This window comes from Epinephelus lanceolatus, chromosome 15 (assembly GCF_041903045.1).
Source record: "Epinephelus lanceolatus isolate andai-2023 chromosome 15, ASM4190304v1, whole genome shotgun sequence".
Lineage (NCBI taxonomy): Eukaryota > Metazoa > Chordata > Actinopteri > Perciformes > Serranidae > Epinephelus > Epinephelus lanceolatus.
Genome location: NC_135748.1, coordinates 32,144,807 through 32,158,236, shown reverse-complemented (window position 1 = coordinate 32,158,236; position 13,430 = coordinate 32,144,807). Strand labels below are relative to the sequence as shown.

Below are 13,430 nucleotides of genomic sequence, written 5' to 3'. Positions count from 1 at the left end.
TTTATATCACAAAAGAATACAACTGATGTTTGAACTTCCTTCAAAAAAGCAGCTGCGGAGGGACTCGCTTAGATACCATCATATCATCTCTCATGCAACGCTGTACTGTACACTCACTGTCTTCTTCTTCTCTGTCCATCAGACGTTGCAGAGGGAGATCGAGGGCCACCAGCCCCGCGTTGACGAAGTGCTCGAGCGAGGAAGGAGGATGGCGGCGGCCGCCAGCGCAGAGGGCAGACCGGAGGCAGAGCGAATCACAGAGCAGCTGAGGGAGCTGGAGGAGGCGTGGGCCCGGCTGCAGGACGAGATGGCCAAGCGCAGGGAGAGGCTGAACGGCTCCAGCTTGGCCCAGCACTACTACAATGACGCGGATGAGGCCGAAGCGTGGATAGGGGAGCAGGAGCTGTACATGATCGCGGATGAGAAGGCCAAGGTGAGGAGCAGAGCCTGTCACACACACGAGGAGGGTGGTTAATCAGGGAGGTGACCGCAGATGTCTGAAACAGATCTTATTATCTGAACCAGAACATATCACACTGTGAAGATAACAAGTGGCACTGCATGCATTACCATGATTACATGCTTTGGCTATTCTTCAATTAAGTTGACATGCTTTTTTTTGTGGCACCCTCTATTGAGAGCTCATTTGGAGTGTTTTGTTTTGCTTTGATGTGTCTCCTCGTTCTTTTTTCCGCATAATTTCATAGCTGTGTTTCTTCCTCCTCCTCTTCTTCTTCCGTCTCTCCAGGATGAGCAGAGTGCCATGCTGATGCTGAAGCGCCACATGATCCTTAAGCAAGCCGTGGACGACTACGCTGACTCCATTCAGACGCTAGCTGACCGTGCCCAAAAGCTGTTTGCCGAGGACCATCCTGATGGGTTTGTGCTTCCATAATTTGATGTAAACACTGAAGGAATTACATCTGAAGATGCTAATTCACTCATGTTGTCCCGGTCAGCTGTGGTTTGGGGCGATAAGAGACACAAGCACGTAGAAGTGCGATAATTCCTGCTTCCTAATCGCACACCTCATCTAGAGTAAACCCAAATCCAATCTGTTTGCCATTTTCTCATTTTCTCCGTCTTCCCTGCATCTCATTTCCTTTGCACCCTCTCCTTTCACCTTGTCTGCAGTGAGGAGATCATCAGACGACAGGGCCAGGTGGATAAGCAGTATGCGGGGCTCAGGGAGCTGGCGGAGGACCGCAGGAAGAAGCTGGACCACACCTTCCATCACTTCCTGCTGAGCCGAGAGGTGGAGGACCTGGAGCACTGGATCGCAGAGAGAGATGTGGTGGCCTCCTCTCAGGAGATGGGCCAGGACCTGGACCATGTCACGGTATTATTCACACAAAAAAGATTCACACGTACGAGCATGATGGTGCAGTGGTTAGCGTTGTTGCCCTACAGCAAGAGGGTTCCTGGTTCAAACCCAGGTGGGGGAGCCCTTCTGTGCAGAGTTTGCATGTTCCCCCCATGTCAGTGTGGGTTTTCTCCAGGTACTCCAGCTTCCTCCCACAGTCCAAAGACATGCAGGTTAATTGGTGACTCTAAATTGTCCGTAGGTGTGAATGTGAGTGTGAATGGTTGTCTGTCTCTATGTGTCAGCCCTGTGATAGTCTGGTGACCTGTCGAGGGTGTACCCCACCTCTCACCCAATGTCAGCTGGGATAGGCTCCAGCCCCCATGACCCCCAACAGGATAAACGTTTACGGAAGATGAATAAATGAATGAACATATGATCGTACCTTTTGAGAAAGAGAAACAGAGAGACACTGGCCACAACACCAAAGTCTAAGAGACTTAATCTGCACCAACAGGCATGAAACTTCAGGGCTCATACTTCACCAAAATCATCTCGAAAATACAACTGAAGTGCGACCATTTGTCTCTCTGAGCAACACACAGACAAATGCTTCTGTATCAAGGAGGCTTTTATCTATTTAACTGTTTTATTATTTCATTTTTATCATTTTTATGTCTTGTGTCCAGGGGTCTCAAACTATTTTACTGTTTACATTTGTCTTGTTATCAGCTTAGTAAAGCACGAACCTGTATGAAAGGTGCTATAGAGTTTGATTGATAAAGTAGAGGTGCTCAAATACACGTAAAGCTGCAAGTGGTAACCCATTTTTATCTTGTTTTGGAGCTGTGTTAGATAAGACAGTTATGCTCACGGACGACAATTTCTACATTAAAGGGAACTGAAAAATCAAAACTAAAGAGCAAATGATAGAAACATCTCATTAATAATAAGAGACAAGCAAGAGGATCGTTTATCTGTTTTATGTTATCTTATGTTTTGCTTTAATGCTTTTGCTTCTTTTGGTTTAAAGTGACTGATTTTGATGAACACATGTAAGTTTACAGTCCTTGACTTGGAATTTTCATGGTCAAATCTTATTTGTCAAGTCCTGCCTATCCTCAACTGCTATTTTTTCCTGCTCATTGATTCATATTCTCAGTTGCATCCTTAGTTTGTTTTCTTCCACACCAGACAAAAGAGCTGAGACACCCAGTTAAACAATTTGTCTTCATGACTTGGCATAAGAATTAAATTTATAAGAGGATGTATTCCACCCGGATCTGTTTGTTGTTTGTTTGGTCAGGGGGTGTGTGTGTGTGTGGGTGTGTGTTTTTAGGTGCGGCAGCAGAGCTGTCCACAGCGCTGAAAGGGAGCGGAGGAGATCAATACACAGACAGACAGAACACGTCACTTAGTTTGGTTGCTGCTTGCTTTCCCTGGTTGTAAACAGAACTTTCGACTCTGTCTTAGAGACAGATGCAAACTGCAAATAGCTGATTCTCCGCACCTCCCCCCACTGATTCTGACAGAGAATCGTTCATAAGTTCAGAAAAATATTTAGTGCTTTGCAAGCACAGAGACACCAAACAATTCTAGTGTAACCAAGTTGAACTATGTCTTCAAAAAATTGTGATAGATTTGCGAAGATCTTTTGTAGATATTGAAAATGTTTTTTTGAAATCTGGACAAATGGAAAAAGTTTGTATTTTAGTACTGGATGGATCTCACAGATTAGTTGTGAGGAGCTCCACTCAGGATTCCTGTGACCATGATGCTTTTAACGTTCAAATTAGGTTTAATTAATTCATCCATCTGTTTTGTTATATGAATACCAAGTACATCTATTGGTTCATCTCACCACATGCGGACTGAGTTGCAAGATAGTGTAAATGTAGAACCATGTTAAGAACCTAATTGCATAATAATACATGGCTTCAAAACCAGACAGAGCTGCAAAACCATCCAGATCCTTACAACCAAACAATTCTATGTAAAATCACTCACACTCAGAGCCCCCTTGTAGCGTAAATGGAGTAATACTTTGTTTCATAACCACATTTTTCTGCAACTGCAAGGATTCGACTGTGAAATCGGCACTTGAAATCGGTTCCTTGAATCAATATGTGGAATAATTGACCATGAGGGCTCACCCCTTGTATAAAGATATCGTATTGCATGATTGTTTTTAAGAAAATGTATGTAAAAAATAAATGCTTGTGAGCCACATAGGCATAGCTGTGAAAAAATAACAGCATGGAAATTCTGGAAAAGATTATATAAATTGCTGGAATTGAAATACAAACTCTGATTCTGTTGTTACCTGTAAAAAAAACAAAAACAAACGTATCTATCTTTTCTCTCTAGCTTCTGAGGGATAAGTTCCGAGAGTTTGCACGGGAGACGGGGATGGTGGGTCAGGAGCGAGTGGACATGGTCAACGAGACGATAGACGAGCTGATCGAAGCGGGCCACACCGAGGCAGCCACCATGGCAGAGTGGAAGGACACCATCAATGACAGCTGGGCTGATCTGCTTGAGCTCATCGACACTCGGGCTCAGCACCTCACTACATCTTACGAACTGTTCAAGTAAGGAAAACAGTATTGATGCACCAGAGATACGAACAGTTATCTGGATTGATGCCGTTTAGATTCATGTCTAATCCTGTAATGCAACAAAACGTGTCCAAATAGGTCGATTTCTATAAGCAGGATGACAAATGTGTGATAACACACACAGATCCAATGAGACTAAGAGATCAATCCCTTTTTCTTTAAGGTACTTTGACGATGGGAAGGAGCTAGTGGCTCAGATCCACGAGAAGCAGAAAGAGCTGCCGGAAGATGTGGGAGAGGACTTCAGCAAAGCAGAGTCCTTCCACAGAATGCACGCCGCCTTTGAGAGAGACATCAGCGCTCTAGGCAAACAGGTACAACACAGGGGATCAGCCCTTTTGCTCTGAGGGAACACAGCAGGTAGCGGCCAAGAGGCAGACTTTGATGATTCACATCTGTAGGGAGGAGAGAGTGCTGCAATATTTGGGGCAACTGTGAAAAGTTGTATCAAAGGGCGAGAAACCATAAATGGCGGTCCAGTGGGGGAACTTTAACATTTGTTTCAGATCCTTAATCTCATTGCTCTGGGAGGAAATACCAGTTGATAAGATTTTAAAATTAAAGCTGCAGTGATCAATATTTTTACATCAACAGTGGGTCAAAATAATAAATGTAATATTAATGTGAATCTTATCACTCTGCTCTGCTGCTTCCTGTAGCTCTATCCTTTAAATATCCTTGAGTTACACTAGTTGCATATTGGATTACAATTGCCTTCCAAACTGGTTGTGAAGTCACAAAATCCTCCTCATACAAACACGTGTTAAACTCAGATTTAAGGCGAGCTCAGAGAAAACTTTCCCCCTTTAGCACACAAATGCGAAAGAACAGCCTTCTAATGTTGAAACTACGGACAATTAGCAATAGCTGTGACCTCAATGCCAAATTTCAGCCTCCCTGGGCAAAAACTGCAGCTGCCAAAGGTTGGAGAATTTTTTATGGGCTGACCAACCAAACAAAGCTAAAAATAAATCAGACTGAGAACAAAGTTGAAAGGTTAAGAAAAAAGTTAACATTTGGAGCTTCAAGTCAGAGTTTTGAGAATAAATCAAGGTACTCGCCTTAGCGCATATGGCTGCCTGAACAAAATACTTTGTGTATATGAACTGGTGTACTTCAGAATTGTTTGGTAACAGGGAAATTATTATTGGGCTGTTTAAAGATTGTGCTGTTCAGAGGGAGAAACCACAAAAACTTGGAAGAGCTGGCGGCAGTTGTGCAGCCTGAAATAGCCGGTAATGGACAGATGCAAGCCTGTGTGCAATATAGAGAGGATATGTTGTATGACGACACATTTGATAAGCCAGAGGAGTTGACTTTATTCTTGACATTTCAACTTAATTCTCAAAATCACATCATACAAATCCCCCTCCTCTTTCACTTGGCCCTAATATTTATCCCTATCAATCATCCATGTAAAGCAAAACACATATTGACTCTCCTTCATTCTTCTTCCTCCAGGTTCAACAGTTCCAGGAGACCGCCGCACGGCTTCACGCCCAGTATGCAGGAGGCCAAGCGGACGCCATCCAGGCCACAGAGCGAGAGGTAGTGGAAGCCTGGAAAGGCCTGCTGGACGCCTGCGACGGCCGCAGAGCGCAACTGGTGGACACAGCTGAGAAGTTCCGCTTCTTCACCATGGTGCGAGACCTGATGGCCTGGATGGAGAGCATCATCCAGCAGATAGAGACGCAGGAGAAACCCAGGTGAGCACGTTATGGACCTCACACTTTTAATGACACATACTCTGACTTAGTATCAACATTAATTCCTGCAAAGTCCATCTGATGTCTGATTCAGACAGCTGACAAATAAACCTGAAACCTTGCAAAAATAGTATTTAAGTTTTACTTTATATTCACATAAATTTCAATAGCCTGTATAAGTTTGGAAATTAATTAAGTAATATTTTTATATGTATATATACATATTTTATTTTTTAATCTGTTTGTTTATGTGGAAACGAAAGAAAAATGTCGACTAAGTGAGTTTAGATAAATTAATAAAACTTGATTTCTGCCATTTCCAAAAGCTATATTTTCTTTTTTCTAAAGAGAAATATGATTCACGCACCCCAAAACTTGCCCTTGACTATTTAAGTTTTATTTTTTATTCAATTTATAAATTTCATGAGTCACTAAAATAATGTTTTAGTGTGAATATTCTTGACTGAGTAATAAAATATAGCCTTGAATAAAATGAATGAATTAAAACTATATATTTCATATTATTCACTGTATAATTAAAGTGATAAACACAAGTTTTAAAGGGATTTTAATTTGTTATCGGGGCTATTATTCTCACACTTATTGTTCAGTAGTTGGTCCCAGTTGGCCCAAATTTGTTAGCTTGTGTTCACCACGTGATATGAAAGTTATAGTAACTGTAATGAAGAATATTCAGGTTATTAAATGCAGTTAAAAACTGATTTGTTCACAAGCAGAAAATATATGTTTTGAGCTTTAGCATATTTTCTCTTTATAACTGTTCTTCTTACTAGTTTGAGTTTATATTGTACAACTCCAGTATTAGATAAAGAATACTGTAAAGTTGCCAGAGGCTGGTCATTACTGTTGCAGTTCCTGTCCCCACCAACAGAGGTAGATACACTTCATGCATTACCTGTTATCACTCTGTATCTTTTCCTCCCCTGCATCAGGGATGTCTCATCTGTGGAGCTCCTGCAGAAGTACCACCAGGGGATCCGCTCAGAAATCGAGGCCAGGGGAGCAAAATTCACTGACTGCATAGACCTCGGCAAAGCCCTGCTGACACGCAAGCACCGAGACTCTGCTGAGGTAAGGCTTCAGCAGTAAAGACAGCTTCTTTTCATCCTCAGCTGGGCCTCAAATTGCTGCTTTCATTAGATTTAATTACTTTTCTGGGAGTGATTGTTCTTGTCTGGCACAATGGAACCAATTGGATTGCCACGAAAGAAAAATTTCCACTCATCTTACACTCATCAGGGAGACTATAAAGCAAACACTAATTAGAAATGGAAAAGCCAAAAGAATTTAAATGAGCAATTGACCCCGGCCTGAATTTAACGTGTGGTTAATTACTTCACAATACTAATTCTTAGAGGATAATAGCCAGTCTTGGGGCTGAGTTGTTTAATAATGCTGATATGTAACTGTGACTGTATAACTGCTTGTGTCAGATCAAAGAGAAGCTGGTGCAGCTGATTGAGAAAAGGAAGGAGATGATGTTCAAGTGGGACGACAGATGGGACTGGCTCAGACTCTGTGAGTAAAACCACACTGACCTGCAACCTAAAGACAAATCCTGTACATTGTTCTCCTCACAAATCTATACTTAAAACGACTGACATGAAAGCCAATATATTTAGAAACCTTCCATTCAATAAGGATATTTTGTTGCAGTTTTAAAACAGTCTCACACAAAAACAAAAATGATCCATGTACAATAAAAAATTGTGTTTTCTTAAACACCTAAGTGAATCTTACAGCTACATGTTGAAAATATATTTTCACTTTTAAATGTCTTCAGTATGCCCCTCTGTTTTATAAACCTCCATACTCAGCCTGTACAGATTTAAGTCTGGAGAAAATGCTGCTTTATAAGATTGAATCTTTTATTTCTACATTGTCTCAGCTTCTAAACTGTTCTCCACATGTCATTTTGTTATAACTTTCCAGAATATGTCCTTCTGTTTCTAAAAACATTCTTTGTTTGAAAAAAAAAAACCTTTTTAAAACTGTCCTTACTTCTAATTAATGTCTTCACAAAATGTCATCCCTTTGCAAAAATGATCTTGCTTTCTGAAAATGTCCTTACATTACTAAAAATGTCCCCACTTCCCAAATTGTCTTCACTTTCTAAATTTTCCCCAAAATTTTCTTGTTTTTTTTTTTAAAAAATATATATATATATACTTTTTAAAAATGCCCCCCCTTTACAAAAATCCCCCCACTTTCCAAAATGTCTTCATTTTCAGAATTTTCCAAAAATGTTTCTTGTTTTCAAAATAAAATATACTTTCTAGAAATGCACCCCCTACAAATAAATCCTTATTTGGTAGAAAACAAATCTTCATACTTACCCAAATTTACATTCTGAAAATGTCCCCACTTTCAAAAATGTCCTCTGATTCTTAATTAAAAAAAGTTCCTGTTTTCAAAATTAAAATATACTTTCCAAGAATTCACCCCCTTTTACTAAAAAAAATCATTAAAAAAAAAAATCTTCAATGTTCTCAAATGCCCTTTCTATCTACAAATAGTTTTGCTTCCTGAAAATGTCCTCACTTTCAAAAATGGCCTTCAAAATAGAATATACCTTCTAAAAATGCCCCCCACCCCAAATGTCCTTATTTTGTAAAAAAAAAAAAAAAAAAAAAAAAAGCTTAATATTTTCCAAAATATCTTCACATTCTAAAAATGCTCTTTCTATCCACAAATAGTTTTACTTTCTGAAAATGTCCTTACTTTCAAAAATTCAAAAATGTTGCAACTTCCCAAAATGTCTTCACTTTATAAGTTTTCCAAAAGGAATTCTTGTTTTCAAAATAAAATATACTTTCTAAGAATACCCCCTTTTTACAAAAAATATACTTTTTTTAAAAAAATCTTCATACTTTCTAAAATATTTTCACATTCTAAAAATGTCCATTCTATCTACAAATAGTTTTGCTTTCCAGAAATGTCCTCACTTTCAAAAATGTCCTCTGTGTCCTACAAATGTCCCCACTTCCCAAAAAGTCTTCACTTTCTAAATAAAAAAAAAGTTCTTGTTTTCAAAATAAAATACACTTTCTAAAAATGCCCCCCAATTAAAAATGTCGTCCAACTTTAAAAATGTCCTTATTTTGGAAAAAAAAGCTTAATATTTTCCAAAATATCTTCACATTGTAAAAAAGTTCTATGTACAAATAGTTTTGCTTTCTGAAAATGTCCTCACTTTCAAAAATGTCCTACCATTCATAAAAATGTCCCCACTTTCTTTACTTTCAAAATTTTCCCCCCAAATTTTTTGTTTTCAAAATAAAATATACTTTTTAAAATGCCCCCCCTTACAAAAAAATCCTTATTTTGTAAAGAAATCTTGTCCACTCTATCTACAAATATGAAAATGCCCTTACTTTCTAAAATTGCCACATAATGCAATTCCTAGCCACTTAATGTAACCTAAATAATAAATAAATACATAAATAAATAATGATAGTAGTAATAATAATAATAATAATAATAATTTTAATAATAATAATAATAATAAGTTTTCAGACAAGTTCACAACGACGTGAACAGAGTCAGCTTATCTGATGCTCAGTGGGACACTGTTCCAAAGCAGAGGAGCAAGAACTGAAAAGGCTCTATCACCCATTGTCTTTAATATGGACTGTGGGACAGTTAGAAGACCCAGACTAGCAGACCTGAGAGGCCTGTTTGGACGACACGGTGTGAGAAGCTCAGTTATATACTCTGGTGCCAGATCATTGAGAGCCTTGTATGCAAATAAAAAGAATTTTAAAATGGATTCTAAAAGAAATGCAGGGAAGCCAAAATAGGTGTGTTGTATAGCTCTAACCTTAAAGATACACTTTCTCAGCTTTACTTTGTTTGTGATTGGTTACTACTTGTAAACATTATGGCCAGCGAAACTCAAAGTGCAAGCCAGCCCCGGATTCACTGCTGTATGCTTTATCTGCAGGGGTTCATTTCATTGCTGTGTCAGTGATTTTAATAGCTTCCTCTCGGATGTGTGCTGCTTACTGTCTGGCACCTGGTCGCTACCTTTTCACAAAGTCCTGGGAAGGTCACAAAGAACTTCAGAAAATACAGACAGGGGGCAGTGTCTTTGCACATAAATACACAGTCACACATTTCTAGTAGTTCATGAGTAATGATCAAGAGGTATGCATTTTGTATGAATCTATACATTGCTTTTTATGAAACCATAAAACCCTCAAACCAAGTCTTGTCTCTAAAAAGTATTAATGTATTCATGTGACTGTATGAGCAGCATAGTTCATATAATGGCCAACATTAATATTTATGGAAACTTGAAGGTTCTTTTAAAGTCACACTACTGTAAGATAAAAACTACACTATAAAATCCTTATAATGACCCCTGTCTTTGTTGCCTCCAGTGCTGGAGGTGTGTCAGTTTGCACGGGACGCCTCAGTGGCGGAGGCTTGGCTGATCGCTCAGGAACCCTACGTATCTAGTAAAGACTTGGGCCATTCTGTAGATGAGGTGGAGAAACTCCTCAAGAGGCACGAGGCCTTTGAGAAATCCACCGCCACGTGGGAAGAACGCTTCTCTGCACTGGAGCGCCTCACTACGGTAAGGACACAGCTGAAAAACATAGGATAAACAGTAAAGCCATGTCAGAAATATTGATTGGGAAAAATCTTACCTGCACGCTTATACAAGTACTTTAAACAAAAATAGTTCTTTCAAAAGGGCTGAAGATAAAGGAAGTAATGTGTCATATATTTATCTAAATCAAATAATTGATTAGATACTGATTCCAGTTCACTGTTGTGTTGCAGCTGGAGTTGTTGGAGCTGAGAAATCAGCAGCAGGAGATGGAGCAGTTCATTAAAGAGGAGCAGCGCTCAGATAAGGAGAGCAGGTACACGCACTGCAGCATACATGCAGGCTTTAATATACTGTGCAGCAGGAGTGCTCAGAGTTTTGATAACTTATGCCACTACTTTTTTGAAATAACCTAGTTATGAGATACTATGCTATGGCATTTTTTATGACATATTTTTGGTGCATTATACTATGACATATGACACTTTAATAACATTTTTATGGCAGACTATACTATATTTTAAGGATGTTTTTGACATGCTACAGTATACTACGACATCTTTATGACATTTTAATGACATACTACACTATGACACTTTTTGTGTCATTTTATCTGACACACAATACTATGACATTTTTTCATGATTGTTGACGACATACTATACTATACTATGACATTTTTTCATGATTGTTGACGACATACTATACTATACTATGACATTTTTTCATGATTGTTGACAACATACTATACTATGACATTTTTTCATGATTTTGGACGACATACTATACTATGACATTTTTTCATGATTGTTGACGACATACTATACTATGACGTTTTTTCATGGTTTTTGACGACACACTATACTATGACGTTTTTTCATGGTTTTTGACAACACGCTATACTATGATGTTTTTTCATGGTTTTTGACGACATACTATACTATGACTTTTTTTCATGATTGTTGACGACATACTATACTATGACATTTTTTCATGATTGTTGACGACATACTATACCATGACTTTTTCATGGTTTTTGACAACATACTATACTATGATGTTTTTTCAGGCTTTTAGACGACACACTATACTATGACTTTTTCTCATGGTTGTTGACGACACACTATACTATGACGTTTTTTAATGGTTTTTGACGACACACTATACTATGACGTCTTTTCATGGTTTTTGACAACACACTATACTATGATGTTTTTTCATGGTTTTTGACGACACGCTATACTATGACATTTTTTCATGGTTTTTGACAACACGCTATACTATGACTTTTTTTCACGGTTTTGGACAACATACTTTACTATGACGTTTTTTCATGGTTTTTGACGACATACTATACTATGACATTTTTTCATGGTTTTTGACAACATACTATACTATGACTTTTTTTCATGATTGTTGACGACATACTATACTATGACTTTTTCATGGTTTTTGACAACATACTATACTATGATGTTTTTTCATGGTTTTTGACAACACGCTATACTATGATGTTTTTTCATGGTTTTTGACGACACACTATACTATGACATTTTTTCATGGTTTTTGACAACATACTATACTATGACGTTTTTTCCTGGTTTTTGACGACATACTATACTATGACTTTTTTTCATGGTTTTGGACAACATACTATACTATGACGTTTTTTCCTGGTTTTTGACGACATACTATACTATGACTTTTTTCATGGTTTTTGACGACATACTATACTATGACTTTTTCATGGTTTTTGACAACATACTATACTATGATGTTTTTTCAGGCTTTTGGACGACACACTATACTATGACTTTTTCTCATGGTTGTTGACAACATACTATACTATGACATTTTTCTCATGGATTTTGACGACATACTATACTATGACATTTTTCTCATGGTTTTTGACGACACACTATACTATGATGTTTTTTCATGGTTTTTGACAACACACTATACTATGACGTTTTTTCATGGTTTTTGACGACACGCTATACTATGACGTCTTTTCATGGTTTTTGACAACACGCTATACTATGACGTTTTTTCATGGTTTTTGACAACAGACTATACTATGACTTTTTTTCACGGTTTTGGACAACATACTATACTATGACGTTTTTTCACGTTTTTTGACGACATACTATACTATGACATTTTTTCATGGTTTTTGACGACATACTATACTATGACTTTTTTTCATGATTGTTGACGACATACTATACTATGACTTTTTCATGGTTTTTGACAACATACTATACTATGATGTTTTTTCATGCTTTTAGACGACACACTATACTATGACTTTTTCTCATGGTTGTTGACGACACACTATACTATGACGTTTTTTCATGGTTTTTGACGACACACTATACTATGACGTTTTTTCATGGTTTTTGACAACACGCTATACTATGATGTTTTTTCATGGTTTTTGACGACACACTATACTCTGACATTTTTTCATGGTTTTTGACAATATACTATACTATGACTTTTTCTCATGGTTGTTGACGACATACTATACTATGACGTTTTTTCATGGTTTTTGACGACACACTATACTATGACGTTTTTTCATGGTTTTTGACAACACACTATACTATGACGTTTTTTCATGGTTTTTGACAACACGCTATACTATGATGTTTTTTCATGGTTTTTGACGACACACTATACTATGACATTTTTTCATGGTTTTTGACAATATACTATACTATGACTTTTTCTCATGGTTGTTGACGACATACTATACTATGACTTTTTTTCACGGTTTTGGACAACATACTATACTATGACGTTTTTTCATGGTTTTTGACGACACACTATACTATGACGTTTTTCATGGTTTTTGACAACACACTATACTATGACGTTTTTTCATGGTTTTTGACGACATACTATACCATGACATTTTTTCATGGTTTTTGACGACATACTATACTATGACATTTTTTCATGGTTTTTGACAACATACTATACTATGACGTTTTTTCATGGTTTTTGACGACATACTATACTATGACTTTTTTTTCATGATTTTGGATGACACACTATACTATGACATTTTTTCATGGTTTTTGACAACATACTATACTATGACTTTTTTTTCATGATTTTGGACAACATACTATACTATGACATTTTTTCATGGTTTTTGACAACATACTGTACTATGACGTTTTTTCATGGTTTTTGACAACATACTATACTATGACTTTTTT

General features: G+C 37.7%; 1 protein-coding gene across 3 annotated transcripts in view; it reads left to right on the top strand.

The window, feature by feature from the left end:
* sptb (spectrin, beta, erythrocytic) overlaps positions 1 to 13,430 on the top strand; it is a 78,965-nt gene that overhangs the window by 52,760 nt on the left and 12,775 nt on the right. For all 3 annotated transcript variants that reach the window (XM_033643515.2, XM_078175192.1, XM_033643514.2), the window contains 10 exons: positions 143 to 433; positions 749 to 879; positions 1,135 to 1,339; positions 3,671 to 3,894; positions 4,085 to 4,235; positions 5,383 to 5,627; positions 6,581 to 6,719; positions 7,082 to 7,166; positions 10,031 to 10,227; positions 10,437 to 10,519. In XM_033643515.2, coding sequence (XP_033499406.1) covers positions 143 to 433; positions 749 to 879; positions 1,135 to 1,339; positions 3,671 to 3,894; positions 4,085 to 4,235; positions 5,383 to 5,627; positions 6,581 to 6,719; positions 7,082 to 7,166; positions 10,031 to 10,227; positions 10,437 to 10,519 — 1,751 coding nt within the window. The remainder of the gene's footprint in view (positions 1 to 142; positions 434 to 748; positions 880 to 1,134; positions 1,340 to 3,670; positions 3,895 to 4,084; positions 4,236 to 5,382; positions 5,628 to 6,580; positions 6,720 to 7,081; positions 7,167 to 10,030; positions 10,228 to 10,436; positions 10,520 to 13,430) is intronic.